This window comes from Hirundo rustica, chromosome 1, assembly GCF_015227805.2.
Source record: "Hirundo rustica isolate bHirRus1 chromosome 1, bHirRus1.pri.v3, whole genome shotgun sequence".
Taxonomy (NCBI): Eukaryota; Metazoa; Chordata; class Aves; order Passeriformes; family Hirundinidae; genus Hirundo; species Hirundo rustica.
Genome location: NC_053450.1, coordinates 1,440,222 through 1,460,343, shown reverse-complemented (window position 1 = coordinate 1,460,343; position 20,122 = coordinate 1,440,222). Strand labels below are relative to the sequence as shown.

The 20,122-nt window shown below is 50.9% G+C and overlaps 1 protein-coding gene across 4 annotated transcripts in view; it reads left to right on the top strand.

Moving 5' to 3' along the window:
- Nucleotides 1–4,323: 4,323 nt before the first annotated feature.
- The window catches only part of LOC120759082 (adhesion G protein-coupled receptor B1-like), an 87,926-nt gene continuing 72,127 nt past the window's right edge, over nucleotides 4,324–20,122 (top strand). For all 4 annotated transcript variants that reach the window (XM_040077987.2, XM_040078019.2, XM_040078008.2 and 1 more), the window contains exon 1: nucleotides 4,324–4,460. In XM_040077987.2, the coding sequence (XP_039933921.1) occupies nucleotides 4,458–4,460 (3 nt within the window). In that variant the 5' untranslated portion in view covers nucleotides 4,324–4,457. The remainder of the gene's footprint in view (nucleotides 4,461–20,122) is intronic.

Sequence of the window (20,122 nt, the reverse complement as noted above, 5' to 3'; positions counted from 1 at the left end):
TAAATGAGTAAAGCTGGACTTTGGGGTTGGAAGTGATGTGAGGGCAAACGTATTTCCACATTTGAGGAGAGTTCAGGTTCCTTGGGGCAGGGGGTGTCTGTGTGGGGCAGTGTGCACAAATTTGATGCTCTAAAAATGGGAGATTTAAGCATTTCTATTTGCTGGGAAAGGCTGCTTAAACAGAAAAAAGAAAAAGAAGAAGAAGAAAAAAAAAAAAAAAAAACACCTGAGGATTGAGTTAAGGGTGAAAGGACAGGCTGGAAGACCTGGGGTTGTTTAGTCTGGAGAACAGAAGGCTCCAGGGACATCTCAGAGCCCTTCCAGTGCTAAAAGGAGCTCCAAGGGAGCTGGAGAGGGACTTTGGATAAGGGCTGGAGTGACAGGACACAGGGAATGGCTTTAAACTGCCAGAGAGCAGGCAGAGATGGGATATTGGGAAGGAATTCTTCCCTGTGAGAGGTGCTGACACAAGTTTTCCAGAGAAATTGTGGGTGCCTCATCCGTGGAAGTGTCCAAGGCCAGGCTGGATGGGACACTGAGCATCTGGTCTAGAGGAAGGTGTCCCTGCCCATGGCAGGAGGTTGGCAAAAAAAAGATCTTTCCAAAAAAAGATCCCTTCCAAAACCATTCTATGATTCCAAAATTCTATCATTAGGAGCCTTTTAAAAGCACTCTTCTAGATATCCTGAAACCCATAAATGAAAAAGATAAACAGGGCACTAAAAAGCCCTCAGCGAACAAAAAACCAAAAACCACCACAAGCCAAATGCACCAATATCTACCAAAAAAACCCCACAACAATCTGTTATAGAGGGAAAGTAAAAGCTGTTGAGGAAATCTGGAGAAAGAATAAATTGACAACGAGCAATGTGAATTAAAAGCTTGAAAAATACAAGAGGGGAAAAAAAAAAAAGGAAAGGTGTAAGAATATTATTCTTCAGAACAGCAAAGATGAGTAAAAAGCAAAATTTAGAGTCTACTAAACCTATAATAAATCCTGACGGTATTGGTTTGTTACTAGCTCGAAATGACAGATTTATTTATAATAATGCAGGAATTTCAATAAACGCTGGTATTCTGTAATTGGAAGAGAGCCTGGTTCCTTAATCCACATCCCAGCCTAATGAAATACTTTTCATTACACCAGCAGCTGGAAAACCTGCTGTACATCACCCAGCAGAGTGAGATGCGTGCAAGAGTAACGAGGCAGAGCAATTTGGAACGCAAGGATTTTAAAAGAGCAGGTTAAGACTAATTTGGGATCATCGCTCTTCGAGAAAAGAAAGGTGGAAGAGCTCCCCAAATCTGGAGAGAAGAGTGTGTGTAAGCACAGCAGCCTCGCGTCTGTCGTAGGCACAATATCCATCTGAAACGGGATCCAAAAATTTAGGGATTGTGGGTAATATTATGATTATAATTGAATAATAGCACACTCATTAAAGCAGAGGCATTAATAGCAATCAACTTATGGAAAATAGATTTTGTCAAGCTAAATTAATACTTTCTAGGAGAATACAGAACCAGTTGTTGGAGCCTGGGAATTTGTCATTATTTGTACACATCATAAATAAGGCATTTTTCTCAGTGGCAGTGGATGAACAGAACAACTCAATAATGCTGATCTTGGAAATAAGAGCAGGACATAGAGGGGAGAATACAGAATTCAGATTTCCCTGGCCTTGGATCTCCTGGTCCCTTCTAAGAAGGGTGTTGGGGAATGTCAGAAGGTGCATGAAAGAGAGCAAAGAACAATGCCAGGGTCTGAAAGTCTCCAAGAGATGATGTGACAGCTCAGAGAAAATCATGTGAAGAGCTGCTGACCCAGAGAAGAGAGATTTATATCCCGTGAGATGAATGGACAGAGAACCACAGGATCACAGAATGGTTTGGGTTGGAAGGGAACTTAAAGATTATTTAGTTCCAACTGCCTGCCAAGGAGGGAGAGACACCTTCCACTAGACCAGGCTGCTCCAAGCCCCATCCAACCTGGCCTTGGACACTCCCAGGAATGGGACATTTAGTAGGGTCCAGACACTTAGGAAGCTCTGGATGAGCACCAGAAAAAAAAAAAAAAAAAAAAAGTTCTGTGTATTGCCTACAACTTCTACAGTAAAACTACTTTTTTTTAAATGATTTTATTTTTTTTTAACTATGAACAGTGCTCTAACCGACCCAATCCAGAAATAATTCAGGGAGGCTCAGTGTCACATGTTGAACTGGCACTGAGTAGACCATGACAGCAGGATGTGCTGGTGCTGTCACCCAGGCCACGGTGGCACGGGGAGGTGGAGGGAGGCGTGGAACCGTGGCGTGAGGAGCAGGTCAGAACCCACACCTGGTCGAGACCTGCAAAGAACTTGTCTGTGACTCGGGGCAGGTCTCTGGAGCCAGCAGCACAGAGCTGTCCAGGCCATCTGTGATGCACCCAGGGCTGCTGAGCAGCTTGGCTCCATCTGGAGCTGCCGTGGGCTCACTGCTGGCATTGCCGCCGAGGTCCCCTCCGCTGAGGATGGTCAGCTGTGGAGATGGGACATCTTTCCCCATGTGAAGGCAGATCGCCCTTCTGCTCTGCCTCCACATCCTGTCTCAGGCTCCTGTGAAGCCCGGGTTATGCACAGGGATGCTGATCTCCGCATCCACTGAATTTCTGCTCTTGCTCTCTGCGTCTCCGCTCCCTGCGTGAATACATCCCAGGAGATAGGACGGGACAAGACACAGAAGCAATGGGTGGAAAATGACCACAGTTTTTGGGTCCCCACTGTCCCAGCACATGGGGCAGAGCAGGAAATTCCCCTTTTCCCTGGCTTAGCCCCTTGTGCTCACACAGAGTTGGGGCTGCAATCACTTTTCCCAATGAAACCACCCCACCTGTGGGATGCAGACTATGGAGACCTTCTCCATCTATGGCTCCTTCCCTTTTCCCCAGCCTGAAAGAATGGCAGGACAAAGCAGGGATCTGTCCCTTTGATGTCTTCAGGTCCCTCTGGCCATGAGGGAGGAACATCCCTGCCGTGCCCAGAATTCTGGGAATGCGGGAAAGGGCTGAGGCAGATCCTGGGCTGGCCTTTGGAGAAGGAACACGGGAGGGGTGAAGCTGTGAATCGGGGTTCCTGTGGCTGGGGGAGGCCTATACACATCTGTATGGGGTGTGGAGCAGGGGGTTGGGGGTGTGTGGGGTGAGAGGTGGGGCTGTGGGGCGAGCCAGGTGTATTTTACGGTCTGTAGTGTTACATCCATAAATGGGGTGTGTGGGAGAGGGCTGTAGGGATGGGGAGGTGTGTTCAGGTTGTGTAGGGACAGGGCTGAAGGATCATTCATCCGTGTGTCCCACGTGTGGATCAGTATGGGTGTCACAGGGCTGTAGGGCTGTGCACCACGTGTTGGATGGGAAGGTGTGCACAAGTTTATGGGATAAACGGGGCAGAGCTATGGGGTTAGGGGTGTGTGTATGGAACAAGTGTGGCAGGGCTGTAGGCTTAAGGAGATGTATATGGGATATGTGGGACTGGGTAAAGGGCTGAGGAAGTGTACATGGGATAGTGGGATAGGGCTGTAGGGTTAAGAAGGTGTATACGGGGCATATGGGGCAAGGTTGTAGGGTTAAGGTGTAAATCGGGTAAATAGGACAGGGTTATAGGGGCAAAAGGGTGTATATGGGACATGTGGGACAGGGCTAGAGGGTGAGACAGGTATATATGGGATATGTGGGGCAGGAATATAGGGTTAGGGGGTGTCTATGGGATATATGGGGCAGGGCTATAGGGTTAGGAAGGAAGGTGTATATGGGATATATGGGGCAGGAATATAGAGTTAGAGACGTTTATATGGGATATGTGGAAAGAGCTGTAGGATTAGGGAGATGTACACGGGATATGTGGGAAAGATCTATAGGGTCAGGAATGTGTATATTGGATATGTGGGGCAGAGATATAGGGTTATGCATCCATGGGGTAGCTGTGTGGGATGAGGCTGTGCACACATGGCATAGGTGGGCTATAGGGTCAGGGGGTGTATATGGGATATGTGGGACAGGGCTATAGGATTAGGGAGAGGTGTACTGCGATCGTGAGACCGGGCAGCCCGGGGACTGCAGGGGGCCGTTCCCACGTCTGGTGCGTGATGGAGGGATCACAGCGGGGCGGGGGACCCGGGGACGGACCCGCACCAGGACCAGGGTGGAGGTGCAGCTCCGGCGGGGGGGTTGGTGGGATGGGGGTGGCGGGGGCGCGGTGCCCCCTCCCTGCCCGCCCTGACGGCCGCTCTCCCTCTCTCCCCGCTCCGCCGCCCCGTCCCTCCCTCCCTGCTCTCCTCCCTCCAGCAGAGCCTCCGCCTCCGCCTCTCCGCCCGGCGCCTGGTCCTGGCGCGGCTGCCGAACGGTCCCGCTCGACGCCTCCCGGACCAAGTGCCTGTGTGACCGGCTCTCCGCCTTCGCCATCTTAGCCCAGCTCAGCCCCGACATGGTGAGTCCCGCCGGCGGCACCGCGGAGCGGGGAGCGGCGGGGCCGGGGAGGCGCGGGGACACGCGGGGGACAGCGCGGAATAAAGCGGGAGGGAAGGGGACGCGCCCGGGATGCAGCGGAGCATCCCCGGCGCTCGGGTGCCGCGGAGGCGCGGCGGGGACAGCGCCGAGCGCGGCCGCCGCTGCTGCAGTCCGGTGTCACCGGGGCCGCGGCGACACGGCGGGAGGCTTGGCAGAACCCTCCCCCTTCCTTCCCCGCCGTCCTTCCTCTCCCCTTCCCCCCCGACCCTGGCCGCAGCTTTGGGGACACTCGCGCACTGACATCGGGGCTGCCGCCTCCTCCTCCGCCATCCATCCTTCTTCCATCCCTGCGCTGCGCCTCGGAACGCGAATCCCGCTAAAGGTGGGGGAGCCGCCGGCCCCCGCAGGCGCCTTCGCTCCCGTGGGCTCCCCCACGCGCGGGATCTTCGCACGTGGTTTATTTTGGGGGGGCGGAATCGCCCCGCTCCGCCTCCCTCCCCGCGTGTCTCCATCCCCGCCTCGCCGTCCTTCCCGCCACCCCACGCAGTTTTGGGGGGGGGGGCGGGTAGGGGGGGGGGGGTCCCACTCTGGAATCGGGGAGCCTGGAGGGGAGGAGTTGGGAAGTTTCGGTCGGGGACACGAAGTCGGTGCCGCGTCTCGGACGGAGCCTCCGGGAGGGAAAAAAAAAAAAAAAAAAAAAAAAAAAAAGTGCGAGATTCCTAGAAATTATCGCTGGGCGGCTGCACCCGGAGTCAGAGCACGGGGCACTAAAGACGGCGCTGGGGTGGGCAAAAGACGCTTTGCAGGCTCCTCTCTTCCATCTTGTGCTTTTGAATTTGTTTTTCTTTTCTTTTCTATTTTTTTTTTTTTTTTAAGTAGTTTATCCCTTTTTGAACAGTTCCCAGGTTCCCAGAGCAAAGCCACCCCCTCCTCCACCTAAAGCTTCTCCATCTGCCTGGGCACTGGGAGTTGCTGGGCCCTGGCAATTATTTACTAATTATGGCCTGCTTGTTAAATACTGGCTTAATTCGGCAAAAGGGGAGGGGAGAGGAAGAAAGGAAGGGTGAGCGTGGTAAAGGGAGAGGGGGGATCACATTTTCCAAGATGAAGGTTTGGTTTATTATTAGAAACACTAATGTATTTGGTCCACTAGTTACCATGGAAACAACATCTGCACTGAAGTGGCTTTAAAGACACAGTGTTGGTTGTGTTTGCCCAGGCCCCGAGCAGGCCCAGGCACCACGGGGCTGAGGAATGGGCTCTGGGATGTTGGGCAGAGCAGCTTTTGGGGTCCTCTGGGCAGAGGCACCAACACTGTGGCCTCAGGTAGAGATATTCTGAAGGTTGAAGGATGCTCAGAGGTAGGACTGGGAGCGTGTTCCCGCTTGGAAGCAGCTGGTTGCATCAATGCTGGCATCCCTGCACCCATCTTCTTCCATGGGTTGCTCTTTCCTTGTCCTGCCACCAAAACCCAAGCAAGCGGGGAAGCAGCTGCTGGGCTGGTGCTCTCCAGGAGTGTTTCCAGCCTTCCCGAGGTGGACAGGGTGATCTTGGGTGAGCCAGGTGGGATTTATCACCTGCCCTGGGAGCTTGCAGGGCTTCACCCCTCACCCCAAGCTCCAGCAGCTTTAGGGTCTGGCTCTAGAGGTTGTGATTGATGAGTTAGCCTTGCCCTGCATGGGAAGGACTCTGAGATATCCTGACAAAGTTTTGGGATTTCTGCTGCAGCATGGCTTCTAAGCCAGAGCCTGGAATGAGGTGAGCCCAGATGTGCAGCTGAGCTGCTGGTGAGAGTCCCCTGCTGATCCGTCTTCTGGAACTGGGCAGAGGATCAGGCAGTGTGGGAAGAGCAGAGGGAATCTTCACCTTGGCTAAAGCAGAAGTTTCTCTTATGTAGATTTTATGTTTGCACACTGCTTGGTATTATTTAATTAAGCAGCCTGGGGAAAGAAGTGGTTAATTTGATGTGGCCAGATGCTGCTGCTCCCTCAGCTCCAGGTGTTTGGGTGTTATCTGGATAACAGGGGGTGGGTGTCAGCCCTTCATCATCCCTGCAGGGATTTTTGCATTTGAGAGTGGGCTTGGCTGCAGGAGGATACAGCTTCCTTCCCCCAGGCATGTTTTATTATATCTGCAACTAAACTCGCAGCTGCTCCTTTGGGGTTTAGGCCTAAAATTGCTTCTTTTGCCCTCTTTCCAACTCCTCTGGCTGCTGGTTGAGTTATGTTTTCCCAACACGTTTTTTCCTGGCCTTGAGTCCACTCATGAGCAACAGGATGAGTCCTTTGGCTGTGCTGTGGGGAGAACTGGGGCTTGGATATCTCCTGAATCCCCCAAACAATCCAATCCAAGGGTTTGGTGATGATGGGGAGCACCACGCAGGCTGAGCCAGCTGGGACCCATCTCCTGCCCGTGCCTGCCCTGTGAGCCGGCGTGGCTGTGCTCATCCGGCTCCTCATTCCCTCACTTTCCTTCCCAAATCTCATTCTGAACAAGCCCACGTTGCCTCCCGTCCCCAGAGGTGGCATCTCGTCATCGTTGGTGTCTGCGGTGGTGACATTTATGGTGCAGTTTTTCATGTGCCTTTGGAGCTCTCAGGACAAGAAGCTCCGTCCGCCTGTGTCATTAATATTATTTATTGCTATAAATCTCCCTTCTGGAGCCTTTGGCCCTGGCAGCTTGAAATATTTGTAACCCTGGTACGGGCACAGCTCCTTTGCAGTGAAAAAAAAGGCTTTTGGGATGACTGTTGCTGCTGATTCCGACTGGCCAAGGACGGTTTGCCTGGGCTGGGAGCTGAGAGTTGCTCGTGTAGTGCGGAAAGGAAGCAGTTTTCCTTGATTTCAGTGAAGCTGGAGGCTGAAAGTGCTTTGCCTTGAATCGGTCCGGGAGACAGACATCCCTAAACCCTGATGGAGATGTTCAGATCTGGCTCAAAAGCTGGAGTTCAGATTTGTGTTTGATTTCCCCTGCCATTTCCACTTGACAGAGGCAGCGTCATGCCCTGCTTTGGCACAACTGCTGTTTGACCATCGTGAAAGATTAAAACCTCTTAAATTAAGGAGCACACACAAGCGTTTTGGGGCTGTCTTTTTGTTTTAGCTCTATACCCTGCCTGCCTCGGGAGGGCAATGCCTGTGGTGCTACACCCGCACAGCAGCAGTGCTAACAGAGAATGAGGGCAAAGGGAAACCACAGAGCTGCATGGGAGGCTTGTGGTGGTGTAGATTGTTTTTCAATATATTTTGGCAATTTTCGGAGGTGAGAAGGAAGCCTGAGGATGAGCAGCAAAGCCTTTCACTCTCTGGTTGTCTCATCTGAGTTTGGCTTGTGTCAGCATTGCTGCCTTCCCCCTTGCAATTGGCCTTTGTAAAGTCAATCGAGCTTTAAAGCTTGGTTCAGGACAGCTTGGATGGGGTTTAGGGAAGGCTGGTCTGGTGGAAGGTGTCTCTCTCTGTGACAGGGCTTTGGAACTGGATGATCTTTAAGGCTCCTTCCTTACGGTGCTGTGATTTGTGCAGCCCTTAGGGCTGGAGTAAAACTCTACAAATAAATCTCTGTTGTTTCTCCCCCTCCTCTGGTCCTGCCTGCAGAAAGCTGAGCAGAGAGAGGCATCTCAGCCATCCTCTCATTTCTAGGCTTGATGAAGGTTTGGAGCCGGCGGCAAGAACTTGTAGGGGTGCTGAGTTGGTTGTGCCTGCGCTGAATTTTTGGGACACCTCACCTCCGTGTTGGTGTTTTCTGACAGGCAAAACCAGCAGCTGTAGAGTTCTGTGGGGATTATTGTAGCAGAGCTGGCCTGGGTGAGCGCTGGCCAGGCAGATGAGTGTCCACAGTGAGCAGACCTGTGAGACGAGAGGAAACGGCCTCAGGTTGTGCCAGTGGGGGGTTAGATAGGAAGAAATTTCTTCATGGAAAGGGCTGTCAAGCATTGGAACAGCGGTGGAGACACCATCCCTCGAAGTGTCCAAGAAACGTGTGGATGTGGCACTTGGATGCTGGGTTGATGGTTAAACTTGATGATCTCAGAGATGTTTTCCCACCTTAATGATTCCAGGATTTGTATCCCAGGATGTTGCAAGAGGCTTTGTGCAGTGTTATCTCCAGCTTGCAAGGATGGGAAGCACCTTTCCTGGTGTGCTTCCTACCCATGGGGACAGAGCTCCTCACTCAACTCACATTTCCTGGTTTGGCCCTGAAACCGTCCCATTTTGGGATGGAAGGGACTTTCAACGATCTCATTGTGCCCCGAGGATCTTCCCCCTGAAAAGATTGTCCTGTGCTACAGGAGCTCTCTGTACTTCATGAACAGTGCACACACACAAGGTGGGTTATTTTAAGCTCCTAAAATTCTGTAGGGCCTCTCTTGCACAGGGAGGAGATCCAAGTTTCCCAGCAGCAAAAAATTAAAAATAAAAAAGAAAATCAGTGTTATGAATCAAATATTTTGTAAGGGTGCAGCAATTCTTACAACATTTTGATGGAAAATTATGGCAGTTTCATTTAGATAAGACTGGGGAACTTCATTTGGAGGTGAACACTTTCACATTTATATTCTTCCATCACTTATCATGTGAAATTTGGAGTCAAGATAAGAACAAAACCCTTTGCATACCTTGAGAATTGACAGTTCTCATGTTCACAACAGTTTCCAGTTAATATTGGTGCTGCTTTTCCTGCAATTCAAAAGTTGGACTTTTCTGAGGACGGGAAGTTTTCGGTTTTGCCAGGCTCAGAGTCTGTGAAGCATTAAACTCTAGTCGGGTTGTAGAGGGGTTCAGGGAAGAGTTTGGTGTATTTGAAGTTGTTGTTAAGACCACAACCAGAGCTTTTCTGTGCCTGTCAGTGAAATTGTGACCTTGAACTAAACAGCGCCTTGATTTCTGCTTCCCTTTCTCCAGCTGCAGCACCCTTGCAGGTGACATCCCGGGCTCTGTGCATCCACATTTGCACCGTGCCCTGAGCCTGAAGGGTGCTCCAGGAAGCACCAAGTGCTGTCATTTCCCTGACAGAGCATTAGGAGCCTCCTCTTGCCCGCTTGGCAGGAGCTGTGCCAGGGTGAACATTGCTGAGCCACGAACATTTGGGCTTTTGAGGTCCAAATCCTCTGCGAGCTCCCGCACTCGTGGTGCTGGCGCTTCTCCCTGCAATCACCCCGTCCTCTCCAGGATGCTGCTGTGTGTAGAGTGTCTCTTAGGAGCTGATTATGCCTCTTGAGCTGGAAATGTTGCCTGAGATTTCCTGGGGATTTGTGCTGTTGCCGCTGAACTCCCCCTGGGTGCGGAGATGCCAAGGTGGGAGTGGCGAAGGGCCACTCCAGCTGGACTCCTGCTCATCCCAGGAGAGCTCCGTGCTGGGATTGGGGAAGGATGTGGTCTAAGTGCTGCTGGGGATTTCTGGGCTTTGCCCATCTCCTGCTCCGCAGCAGGAGCGGCTGCTGTGTTTCCTCCTGGGTGCTTTTCCTCAAGGTCCCTGGCAGCCTGTAGGATCAAGCCCGTGATTCCATAAATCGCGGGCTGCCCTTTGCTGTCCTCAGCAGGGAGGCTCTGTTCGCTAAATCCAGTTTAGCCCTCCTGAGTTTCAGAAGGTGTGGATAGCATGGAGAAGACAGGGTAGGAACCAGCTGGGCAGACAGTTTTCCCCTCCTACTCTCTCTCATAATGTGATTAAGAAGGAAACAGGATGTGTGATGATCTTAGGGGGCCAAACGGGCCAGCCCACAGTCTAACTCCCTCTTGAAAGAAGTCCATTATTTTTTCTGAAGTGCCCTCTTAACAGAGGACTGTGTTCCTACATTTTTGCTCTGCTGGAAATCACCTGGTTTTAAAGGGCTGCTCTGTCACTGACGTGGCATCTGTCAGCTTGTGCTGCAGAGTGAATTCGGGATAAATCTCCTTTGAGTTTGGAGAGGACCCGGAGTTGATGTACAGGTGATTTGTGTTGGTTTTTAAGAGGCAGAGGGATCACTGACAGAGCTTGCGGTGTGCTCCAGGTGCCAGAGGCAGCCTGGGTTTGTTATTCTGCTGCAAGAATTGACCGGAGATAGCCACTGCTGCGTGCCGTGCACAGATCTCTAATAAAAGATCCCATTAGCAAATAAGTGATTGATATTGGAACATACACAGGCAAGGCATGAGAGACAAGTGGGACAGGAATTCCCTCTCAGCGCTGCGCTGTGCTTCTAGCAGAGACAACACTTGAATATATTAAAAGAAGACAGGTAGCACAGGAGGCAATAATAGGAGGATTTGGCTCAGCATAATAAGCAGTCATCCAGCATCCCACCTCCTTGGCGGCTGTCTGCGGATTTCGCTGTCTGTCGATCCGCCGGGTGCTTGGGGAGATATTCCCAGCTGACAGCTTTCCCTCCCCGAGTTCCTGCTCGGCGCTGGTGGATTCGCCCAGGTCTTTAACTCCTGACAAAACTCCAGCTGGTGGGATTGCAGCAGCGTGGGGCTGCAGCTCGGCCCCCGCCAGCCGGAGCCGGCGAGCTCGGCGCAGCCCTGGCAGGGACTCCTCTGCAGGCAAATGCTGCATCACCCTCCCGTATCTCTCCATCTGAAGGGGACGTGGGAGAGGAGCAGGATCAAGTGGCTGGGAGCTTAAAGCCGTTGTGGGATTCAGTGTTGGAGCGTGAGTAATGCCGAGCCAAATTCACCCTAGGGTGGAAAGGCGAGAGCGGCACTGGCATTCCCCAAGTGACCCCAGGAGCAGAGCAGGGCTGGGGTTGGTCCCCTGTCTTCAGCTCAGATTAGAGCCCCACGGAGAATGCCTGGGATCCTGCATGTCCAGGCATTCCTGAGGGGTTTGGTGCTTATTCTGAGCTGCTGTGCTTAATGGCTTGTTTCCATCAAGGCAGCTTAGCAAGTGTGACAGCTGCCCTATTACCCCTCCACAGCTTGCTGCTCTGCTTGAGGAGTTGTGGATTTAAGCCCGGACACCAGGGTCTCCCCAGTTCCCACTTTCCCCTTTCCTAAGAGCTCGGAAAGCAGTGCTCAGCCTCACTGATGAGCAGATTTGAGGGCCAAAAATGTGAACCAAGTGGGTGTTACCTGCTTGGGATTACTCTGCTCCGGGTCCAGGCAGGATGACTGGCGTGTGGGAGGGCGTGTGGGAGAGGACGATGTGTCAGAGATGTTTGGTGTGGTGCCTCCGCACTGATGGCTGAGCTCTGTGAGACATTTTGGCTCTTTCCTCAAAGAAAAAAGGCTGAGGGGAAAGAGGATGATAATCTTCAAGCAGGTTGAAGGTGGCTGTGGAAAGGGAATAATCCGCTTTCTGTGTCTGCTGGGGATTGGGCTCAAATTGCAGAGTGAGAGATTTAATTCAGGCGCAAGGGAAAACCTTCTGACTGCAGGGATAGTCAAGAGCCCAGGCTCCATCAGCAAAGGTTTTCTTAAAGAGGCTGGGGGTGGTTTTGATGGTTTTGCATCAGGCTGAGGAGTGAGCTGAGCTTGTCAGGTCTTTTCTTACCTGGAGTTCTGTGATGTAGATCCCCTTGGTGTCTGCGCCTTGCTGTGTATAAAGAGAGGAATGTGGTGAGGGGCAGCACATTGGTAGGAGGCGGAGGAATGGGCTGGAGGCAGGTGGGGAAGCCAAAAATCATCGAGTCTGTCCACAACTTCCCACTTCCACCTGTAGCTGTCTATCCACTGTCATCTCATATTTACAACCTGCGGCTTGTGCCAGCCGGGAGGTGCTGCGAGAGCACCGCTTCAGTCTGCTCAGCGCTGAGCCACAGAGCCACCCTGACCCAGCAGTGTGGGAAATTCTGCTGAATTTTCCATCTGGAACCCCGGGGTGCCAGGATGGGGGCGGCTGTGGGGGCCCACGTAAACGGCACAAGGTTCTTGTTAGCGATGGTGAGCTGCGGGAAGTCGCGGCACATCTGCCAGGATTGGGCTGTGGGCATTGCACCAGGCAGGGCTTTACAGGAGAGGTTTGGAGCTCTGGGTGGATTGGGCTGTGGGCATTGCACCAGGCAGGGCTTTACAGGAGAGGTTTGGAGCTCTGGGTGGATTGGGCTGTGGGCATTGCACCAGGCAGGGCTTTACAGGAGAGGTTTGGAGCTCTGGGTGGATTGGGCTGTGGGCATTGCACCAGGCAGGGCTTTACAGGAGAGGTTTGGAGCTCTGGGTGGATTGGGCTGTGGGCATTGCACCAGGCAGGGCTTTACAGGAGAGGTTTGGAGCTCTGGGTGGATTGGGCTGTGGGCATTGCACCAGGCAGGGCTTTACAGGAGAGGTTTGGAGCTCTGGGTGGATTGGGCTGTGACAGGAGAGGTTTGGAGCTCTGGGTGGCTTTCGAGGAGGCTCTCAGGGAGCTTCTCTCCAGGCAGGAGGAGGGCGTGGGAGCATCACAAAGGGGCTCATTTGAAAATGGTAACGAGTGGGTGCTGGGGGCTGGGCTTCATGGGCTCGTGGGGTGGGAGTCAGAATTAGTGCCAAATGAGATGATCTTCCTTTTCAAAGCACTTCAGGGACTGAGCACGGCGCTTTCGAAGAGTCAGGCGAACTGTTGAGCGTTGCTCGTCTCTCTTTTATTATTCTGCACCCATCTCCGTTGTACTTTGGCCTGGAAAAGCAATTCTTTAGGTAAATTTGACAATCTGCTTCACCTCTGAGCCCTTTATGTCCTGCACAAAGGCTGAGGTTGCCCTTAAATTGCCGTGCGGTAGGAAATGGGCAAGTCATTTTTATTATGTTCATTTAAGCCCAAATTGGAGCAGTTTATGAAAGGTTTGTGCCCTTCATATTTTTGCTATCAAGTAATAGCTGGGTGGATACACCTGCTGTCAAGATTTTGGTAATCTTTAATCAGAAATGGTCAGGATGTGTGGAAAAGTAATGTCAGAGTTGTAATTGGGAGTATTTGAGCTCAAAATGTCCATCTAAATGTGAGGAGTGTCTAATCAAGAAACTGATGTTGTGCTGGGTGTGATAACAGCCAGCCAAAACTCAGCCTGGAGCTCCACTGCTCTCTGCCTACCTGCCCTGCTCACCACAGGAATACACAGAATATATTCAATAAATCCATGATAGCAAAATGACTCTGCTCTTCTCCCATAAGTGAGACAACGCTTTCATTTTCCATGATGAATGGTTCTTTTCCCTCTTTTTAAACATGGCAATCATGCCAGCGTCTCCCCAGGTAGGGGATATCCGACTGCTGGGGCCACTTTTGGTTTTGTTTATATCAGCTCAGTGCAGCTGTAAATCCAGGGGCTGTTACAGCTCTGCTTTCCAATCACTCAGCTGTGAATGAGTTGGGGGTTGGGGTTGGAAGCTGATTCCTTGACAGATGCTTGGAGATCTCTGCTCCACGCAGAGGGAATTCGCACCAGTGGTTCCCCAGTGACCAGCTGGGGATGGAAACATGCTGGATCCCAGGGGCTCCTCAGGTTGCAGTGGGAATAAAGCTATCATTATCCTCATAACAGCAGAATAACCCAAATGGCTGAAATTCCTTCATCTTCTTTTCTTAGCCAAGAAACCCCTGGATGTCTCTGAGGACTGGAAGCGAGCTGGGGATGTTTTACTCCAAAGTTGTTGGTTCGGCCTCAGTTTGGTCCAGGAGGGCATTGTCAGGGCAGGGATCTCCAGTGATTGAACAGGGAGAGGTGGGAGCATCGGCAAGTAATAATTAAGGTTTGCACAGCCTGGACAAGAGGAGACTGAGGGGAGCCCTCATCGGGGTCTGCAGCTTCCTGATGAGGGGAAGCAGAGAGGCAGCACCAATTTCTTCTCTCTGTGACTGCGGCAGGACCTGAGGGAATGGCTGGAGCTGTGTCAGGGGAGGGTGAGGCTGGACATCAGGAAAAGATTCTTCATCCAGGCAGTCATTGGGCACTGGAAGAGACTCCCCTGGGAATGCTCATGGCCCTGAGCATTTAGACAATGCTCTCAGGCACTGGGTGGGATTGTTGGGGTGTCTTGTGCAGGGCCAGGAGTTGGACTTGATGATCCTCGTGGGTCCCTTCCGACTCAGGATATTCTGTGATTCTCTGAATTAAAGGGTCTTGGATAAAGGCAGGTCTTACTAGATGCTTCAGGCATGGCTTGTGCAGTCTTTGCACAATATTCATTCCTCGTGCTTTGGAGGAAGGTTTTTCTTAAGGACTGCTCTTCAGCAGGCAAGGGGAAAGGGAGAGGGGATCTTTGCTCTCTGTGATGGTCGGCAGATGGGTGATCTGAGCATCTTGGGCAGGAGCCATCCTGCAGACACCGAGACCTCAGGTGTTGCCCTGCTCCTCAGGCGGGTCTCTCCGAAGGGCAGGATGCCCAGGAATGGGGAAGGAACGCTTTGCCCATGCTGTGGGGAGAGCTGCTGGTCTGGCACCACTCTCCAGCACGCCACTGATAGCGTAAAACAAACAGCGGGCTGGTTTGGAGTAATTTGGTGAAATGCTGTTGCCTGGCGTGGAACCAAAATGCTGCTTAAATCAGGATAAACACAGTCTGGATTTTGCTCTCATTTTCCATTCCCAGTCTGCTATGGACTTATTTTATTTTAGCTGTGTGTAAGTCTTAGCACATTTCCCTGCAAGGTGCTCAGCTGGGAAGCTACAAGGGATGAGGGCAACGAGCTTCCAAGTCAGTTAAGGAATTTGAACAGGTTGTTCTCTGTGTAGCACAAGGAAAGGACAATTCCAAGCTGGAAGGTGCAGGAAAGAAGGCTCATTTTTAACGTAGTTACAGAACATATGTCCCTATGGTAAAATAATGCCAGTAATGGTAATAGTGGTAGTAGTAACAATTATTATTATGATAATGATAATAATTGTAAGTTCCATGGCAGAGGCAGCTCTAGAACAGGAGCAGCTCGAGCAGCTCCTGTAATTGTCCCTAATATTTAATTTTTATTATGCTTCCTGGATGTGTCTTAGCTTGTGGCAACCAGCAATGTTCAGAACGTGGCACAGCCCATGAATCTTAAAATCGTTCAGGTTAGAGAAGACCTCCAGGATCATCAAGTCCAACCTTCAACTGTTTCCCACCACATCCCCCTAAACATATCTCAGAGTGCCACATCCACTCCTTCTCTCTGAACATTTCCAGGGATGGCGACTCCATCACTTCCCTGGGGAGCCTGTCCCAGTGCTTAACCGCCCTTTCGACGGAGAACTTTTTCCTAATATCCAAACTGAACCTCTCCTGGTGCATTTTGAGACAAATTCCCCTTGTCTTATCATTATCTGCCTGGTAGATGCAGCCGACCCTCACCTCAGCACAGCCTCATTTCAAGGAGTTTTAGAGAATTAATGTTGCACTGAGCAGCATGGACAAGTCCCCTGTGGTTTGAGTGTTTGTATGAATACCTGCATTGTACCACTTTATCACAGGGCAGTGGAGTGGATCCTAGAGCATTTGATTTTCCAGGGCTGACGTGGGGAGATTGAGGTTTGCTGTTTCCTGCAGTGCCTGTGTCTGTGCTGCTGAACAACGTGATTAAAGTTCACTCCTGCCCCTGTTTTCTCAGAAGGAAGGAGTCGCTGCCCGTGGAGGAATTGGCCATTTTGATTATTGCCAGCTTCATTGTGGAAAATGGTTTTATTTTCCCCCTCTATGCTTTAAAGGGAAAGGCCAGAGCAGAACAATTTTTCCATATGCAGGAAAAGCAAAGGTTTAAAAACCAGACATGCCATCTGACCAGCTCACGAACAGTTAAGCCAGAAGCTCTCTCCTGTCTCTCCTCCATCCTTCCCAAAGGTCTTGAACCGCAGAGAATAAGGTGCTGGTGCTTGATTGTTGTGACACAGCCCTAGGAACCCCCCGAGGCATTTGCACACAGCAGGAATCCAAGCTGAATTGAGCTTTGGAAGAGAGATGGAGGTGCAGTATTATTCCCTTCCATGTCCAGGGGATCAAAATAGGCCCCTGAGAAGATAAAGCGGGTGTTTGCTCCGAAATCAGATCAGCTGAGAGGCCTTGGAAAGATTGGTTTAAGTGATGGAGCTGTGTGTCCACAGCTGGGAATAGACCCTGCTCTCCTCCTTGGGGTTACCTGGCTCCTCACGCTGGTTCCCAACCCACAGCTGGCAGAGGGATGCAGACTCCAGGCTCTTCATCAGAGCTCTGTAAAACTGCGTTTTCAGTAGCTTGGCTGAGCGAGGTGCAGTCAGAAAGGGACAAATAAAGCGAATAAAACTTAGAGTGTTTTGAAGCGTGATGGTGAAAACGTTTGGGAACAGCTGGCTGGTCAGGAGGAGAGTGGTTCTCAGCATTAATACAGGCCTGATCCATCCGTCCTTTACATCAGGACTGGACATTGAGGCACTGGGAGAACAGCCTGGGAGTTCCAGCGTGACCCTGGCCTTGCTGACTGCCGGGTAGATAATGCCCGCTGTTAACTCCTGTAATTCCCTGCCAGCCTGGAGGAAATTATCCTGACAGCTCCCATTAAGGAGAGGCCGAGTGACCACTCCTCTGCCCCAAAAACTTCATCAGGGCTGTTCGCTAAAAGCAAATTGTCACGTTGTATCTTGGGAGCGGGCTCAACACCCGCGGAAGAGTTAGCGATTGGTAGTAAATCGTAGCGTGTCGCGACGTCGCTCCGGGTGATTTTTGCATGCTGTAATTACACAGAATTGCCCGTTGGGCCGGCCAAATTACCTAAAAGGAGCCCTGAGCTCCACAAGTGTGTTCCTGATAACGGGTGGCTGTTAGCTTTGGCATGAGGAGTGTGTGGTTTTGATGGGAGGGAAGCAAAGCAAGGTGGAAATCCTCTGGACCTGGCTCGCGGCGGCAGGGGCTGAGCTGGGGAGGTGTCACGTCTCCCAGAAGGAAGGTGTGAAAAGATGATTTATTAATGACACCTCTAAGTGATCTTCATGCAGGGACCTCAAAGCCCTTCTCAGAGGTTAAATGATGGAGAGGAGAAGGCTCTGGGGAGACCTTATTTTGATGTCTCAGTATGTGAAGTGTTACAGGAAAGGTGGAGAAAGGCTTTTTTTGCAGGTTTAATTCAGGATAGAGTTAATTTTAGTAGCCAGTATGGGACAATATTTTGGGTTGTTGTGCACTGATGTTGCTGCCACGGAGTGAGAGGATGAGGGGGAATGGCTTAAACTGGAAGAGGATGGAATTATATTAAATATTGGGAAGAAACTTCTTCCTGTGGGGGTGGGGAGGCTCTGGTGCAGGTTTCTCAGAGAAGCTGTGGCTGCCTCATCCCTGGAAGTGTTCAAGGCCAGATTGGATGGGGCTTGGAACAACCTGGGATAGAGGAAAGTGTCCCTGCCCATGGCAGGGGTTGGAATGAGGTGATTTCAAAGATCCCTTCCAACCCAATCCATTCTGTGTTTCCATGGAGAAAAATGGATATTTTGGTCCTTTCTCGCTGCTCATCTGCTTTGAGTTGAGTGAACCCTGTAAACCTCTGACAAGGCTGACCCACCAAAAAATCTCCTTTCACCTCAGCCCAGTCCTGCCTTCACTAAATCCCTGACATCCCCCGAGAAGAGCTGTGTCCTGCTCTCTCTCTCTCCCTGTCTTGAAATCACTGGAAGAAATCACTGGTCTAGGGAAAGAAAACTGATTCTTCCCTTGAGCAGGCTCAGGATACATGGAAATTTCCCAATCCATGGTAGTATAAATGTGATATCCACAGGGCCTGAGCCTGGATGAGAAATCCTGAATCTGACCGAATTGGACATTTAAAAAATCAGTGTTGCTTTGGCATCTGACAAGAGCACATTCATCTCTTGGTCACTCAACCCTCCTGAGTTGTTTTCTCCAGCACTGACACACATCCTTTTGTTCTGGAAGCTGTTTGCTTCTGTAAGCCCTGCTAAAAGCATTATTTTCCAGCAATTTTAACAGCTCTCTCCCTGCTTTGACAAGAGTTGTCCAGTGAGCAGTGAAATCAATACAGTGTGGCTTAAAAAAAAACCTTCACAGGAGTCATAAAAAGCCTTTGGGCCAGTGGCACAACAAAACCATTCCTGCGCAGTTCCTGGGGTAAATCCCACCCAGCTGGTCCAGTTCTGTGCCAGGAGAGTGGAATGAGCCTGGTTGCTTTGAGCTCGTGACCTGTGAGGGGAGGGAGAGGGATTTGCTCAGTGTTGCAAAGATGTAAAGGGCACGCTGGTCACAGCCAGTGGGACAGTTACAAAAAATTATAAAACCAAATTCCTCTCGCTTGTGTCTGGTGGTGTGACGAGGGGGAAAGATATAAACTGTAGCTCTGGAGGTGCACTGGATAATTTAGGTTGGGGAAAAAATCTCCAAGACTGTCGAGTCCAACCTTTAACCTGGTAATGCCATGTTCATGGCTAAAGCACATCCCTGGGTGCAATATCCAGACATCTCCTTAACACTTGCTGCGATGCAGATTCCACCACTTCCCTGAGCAGCCTGTTCCAATCCCTTTCAGCAGAGATTTTTTTTCGCTGGCAGCCAATCTAAACCTCCCCTTGTGTGACCTCAGGAAAAACCCTGTCACCAGTAGAGAGTTGTGGCTCTGGAATGGGCACCTGTGGGATGGGAGCTCTCCATCCTGGAGAATTCCCAAATCCAAGCAAAGCCATCACCAGCCTCACCTGATGTTAGTGCTGGTCTTGAGCAGCAAATTGGGTCGTAAAGCTGGAGATGTCCCTTGCAGCCGGAGCTCCTGCAATTCTCTGACTTCATGAATCTTTAATTTCAAATGTGCAGGAAGTCAGGCTCGAGGCAACTATTATGAATAGCAAACACATTTCTAAAACCAAACAAAGCCCACCCCCCCAGATTCCAAACTCATGTGCCTGTGTTTGATTTCAGAGCAGAATAAATGGTTTAATTTTTCGGTGATTTTATTGGTGTGATGTTGTGCCTATAAAGACTTTGTTCAAGCCTTTCTTGGTGTCAGGGATGGAAAAAAAGCAGAAAGAACAGCTTGGTTGTAAGGTCTGGGGCAAACTGCACAGCATTAAGCAATACTTTGTTCTAATTGGAGCCTGTTTGACCCTGGAGCCAGAGCAGGGTAATGGAAAAAGCACAGCTCAAATCGAGTCGCTTTTCACAGCGTTCTGCAGAAAAACCAGAGAAGGAAAGGGAGAACCGCAGACAATTTGAAAGGGGGAGAGCCGGAAAAATGCATTAAGAGCAAGAAGAAAAGGCAGAATATGCCATGGGAAATAGCCAAAGGAAGGGAGTCAGAGAAGACAAAGGGGAGCAGAAATTAGGGAGAAAGGAAGAGAAGGAAAAAGAAGGAAGCAAGGTGAAATTGTATAGGAAAGGAGGAGCGTCCTTCTGCCCTGCCAGGCAGAGCGATGAGGTGGCAGGACAGTGAGTGGCCCCAGGCAGCAGCGCTCGTTATTTCCATCCTGGCTGATGTCATTGATTGCCTCCCTCCTCCCCTGCCATGCCTGGTGACAGAATCGCAGCCCTTGCGACTCAGAACGACCTGCTCTGTTCCCAACTGGCCCAGGGAAAAGTTTTCTTCCCAGCTCCAAACAGGCTGAGCTTTGTCTGCGTTTCACGGGGTTTTTGGATGGCCCCTCTCAGCAGTTCCTCTCTGGGACCACCTTCAGCCCAGGTAGGTGAGGATCCTATTCCTGGCCTGTCTTCTGCAAACAACCAGTTTTTCCCTCAGCTGTGGTGCTGGGAAAATCCCATAGGACTGTTCCTTCTCTTACCTTGACATTTTTCTGTTGGTAGCGTC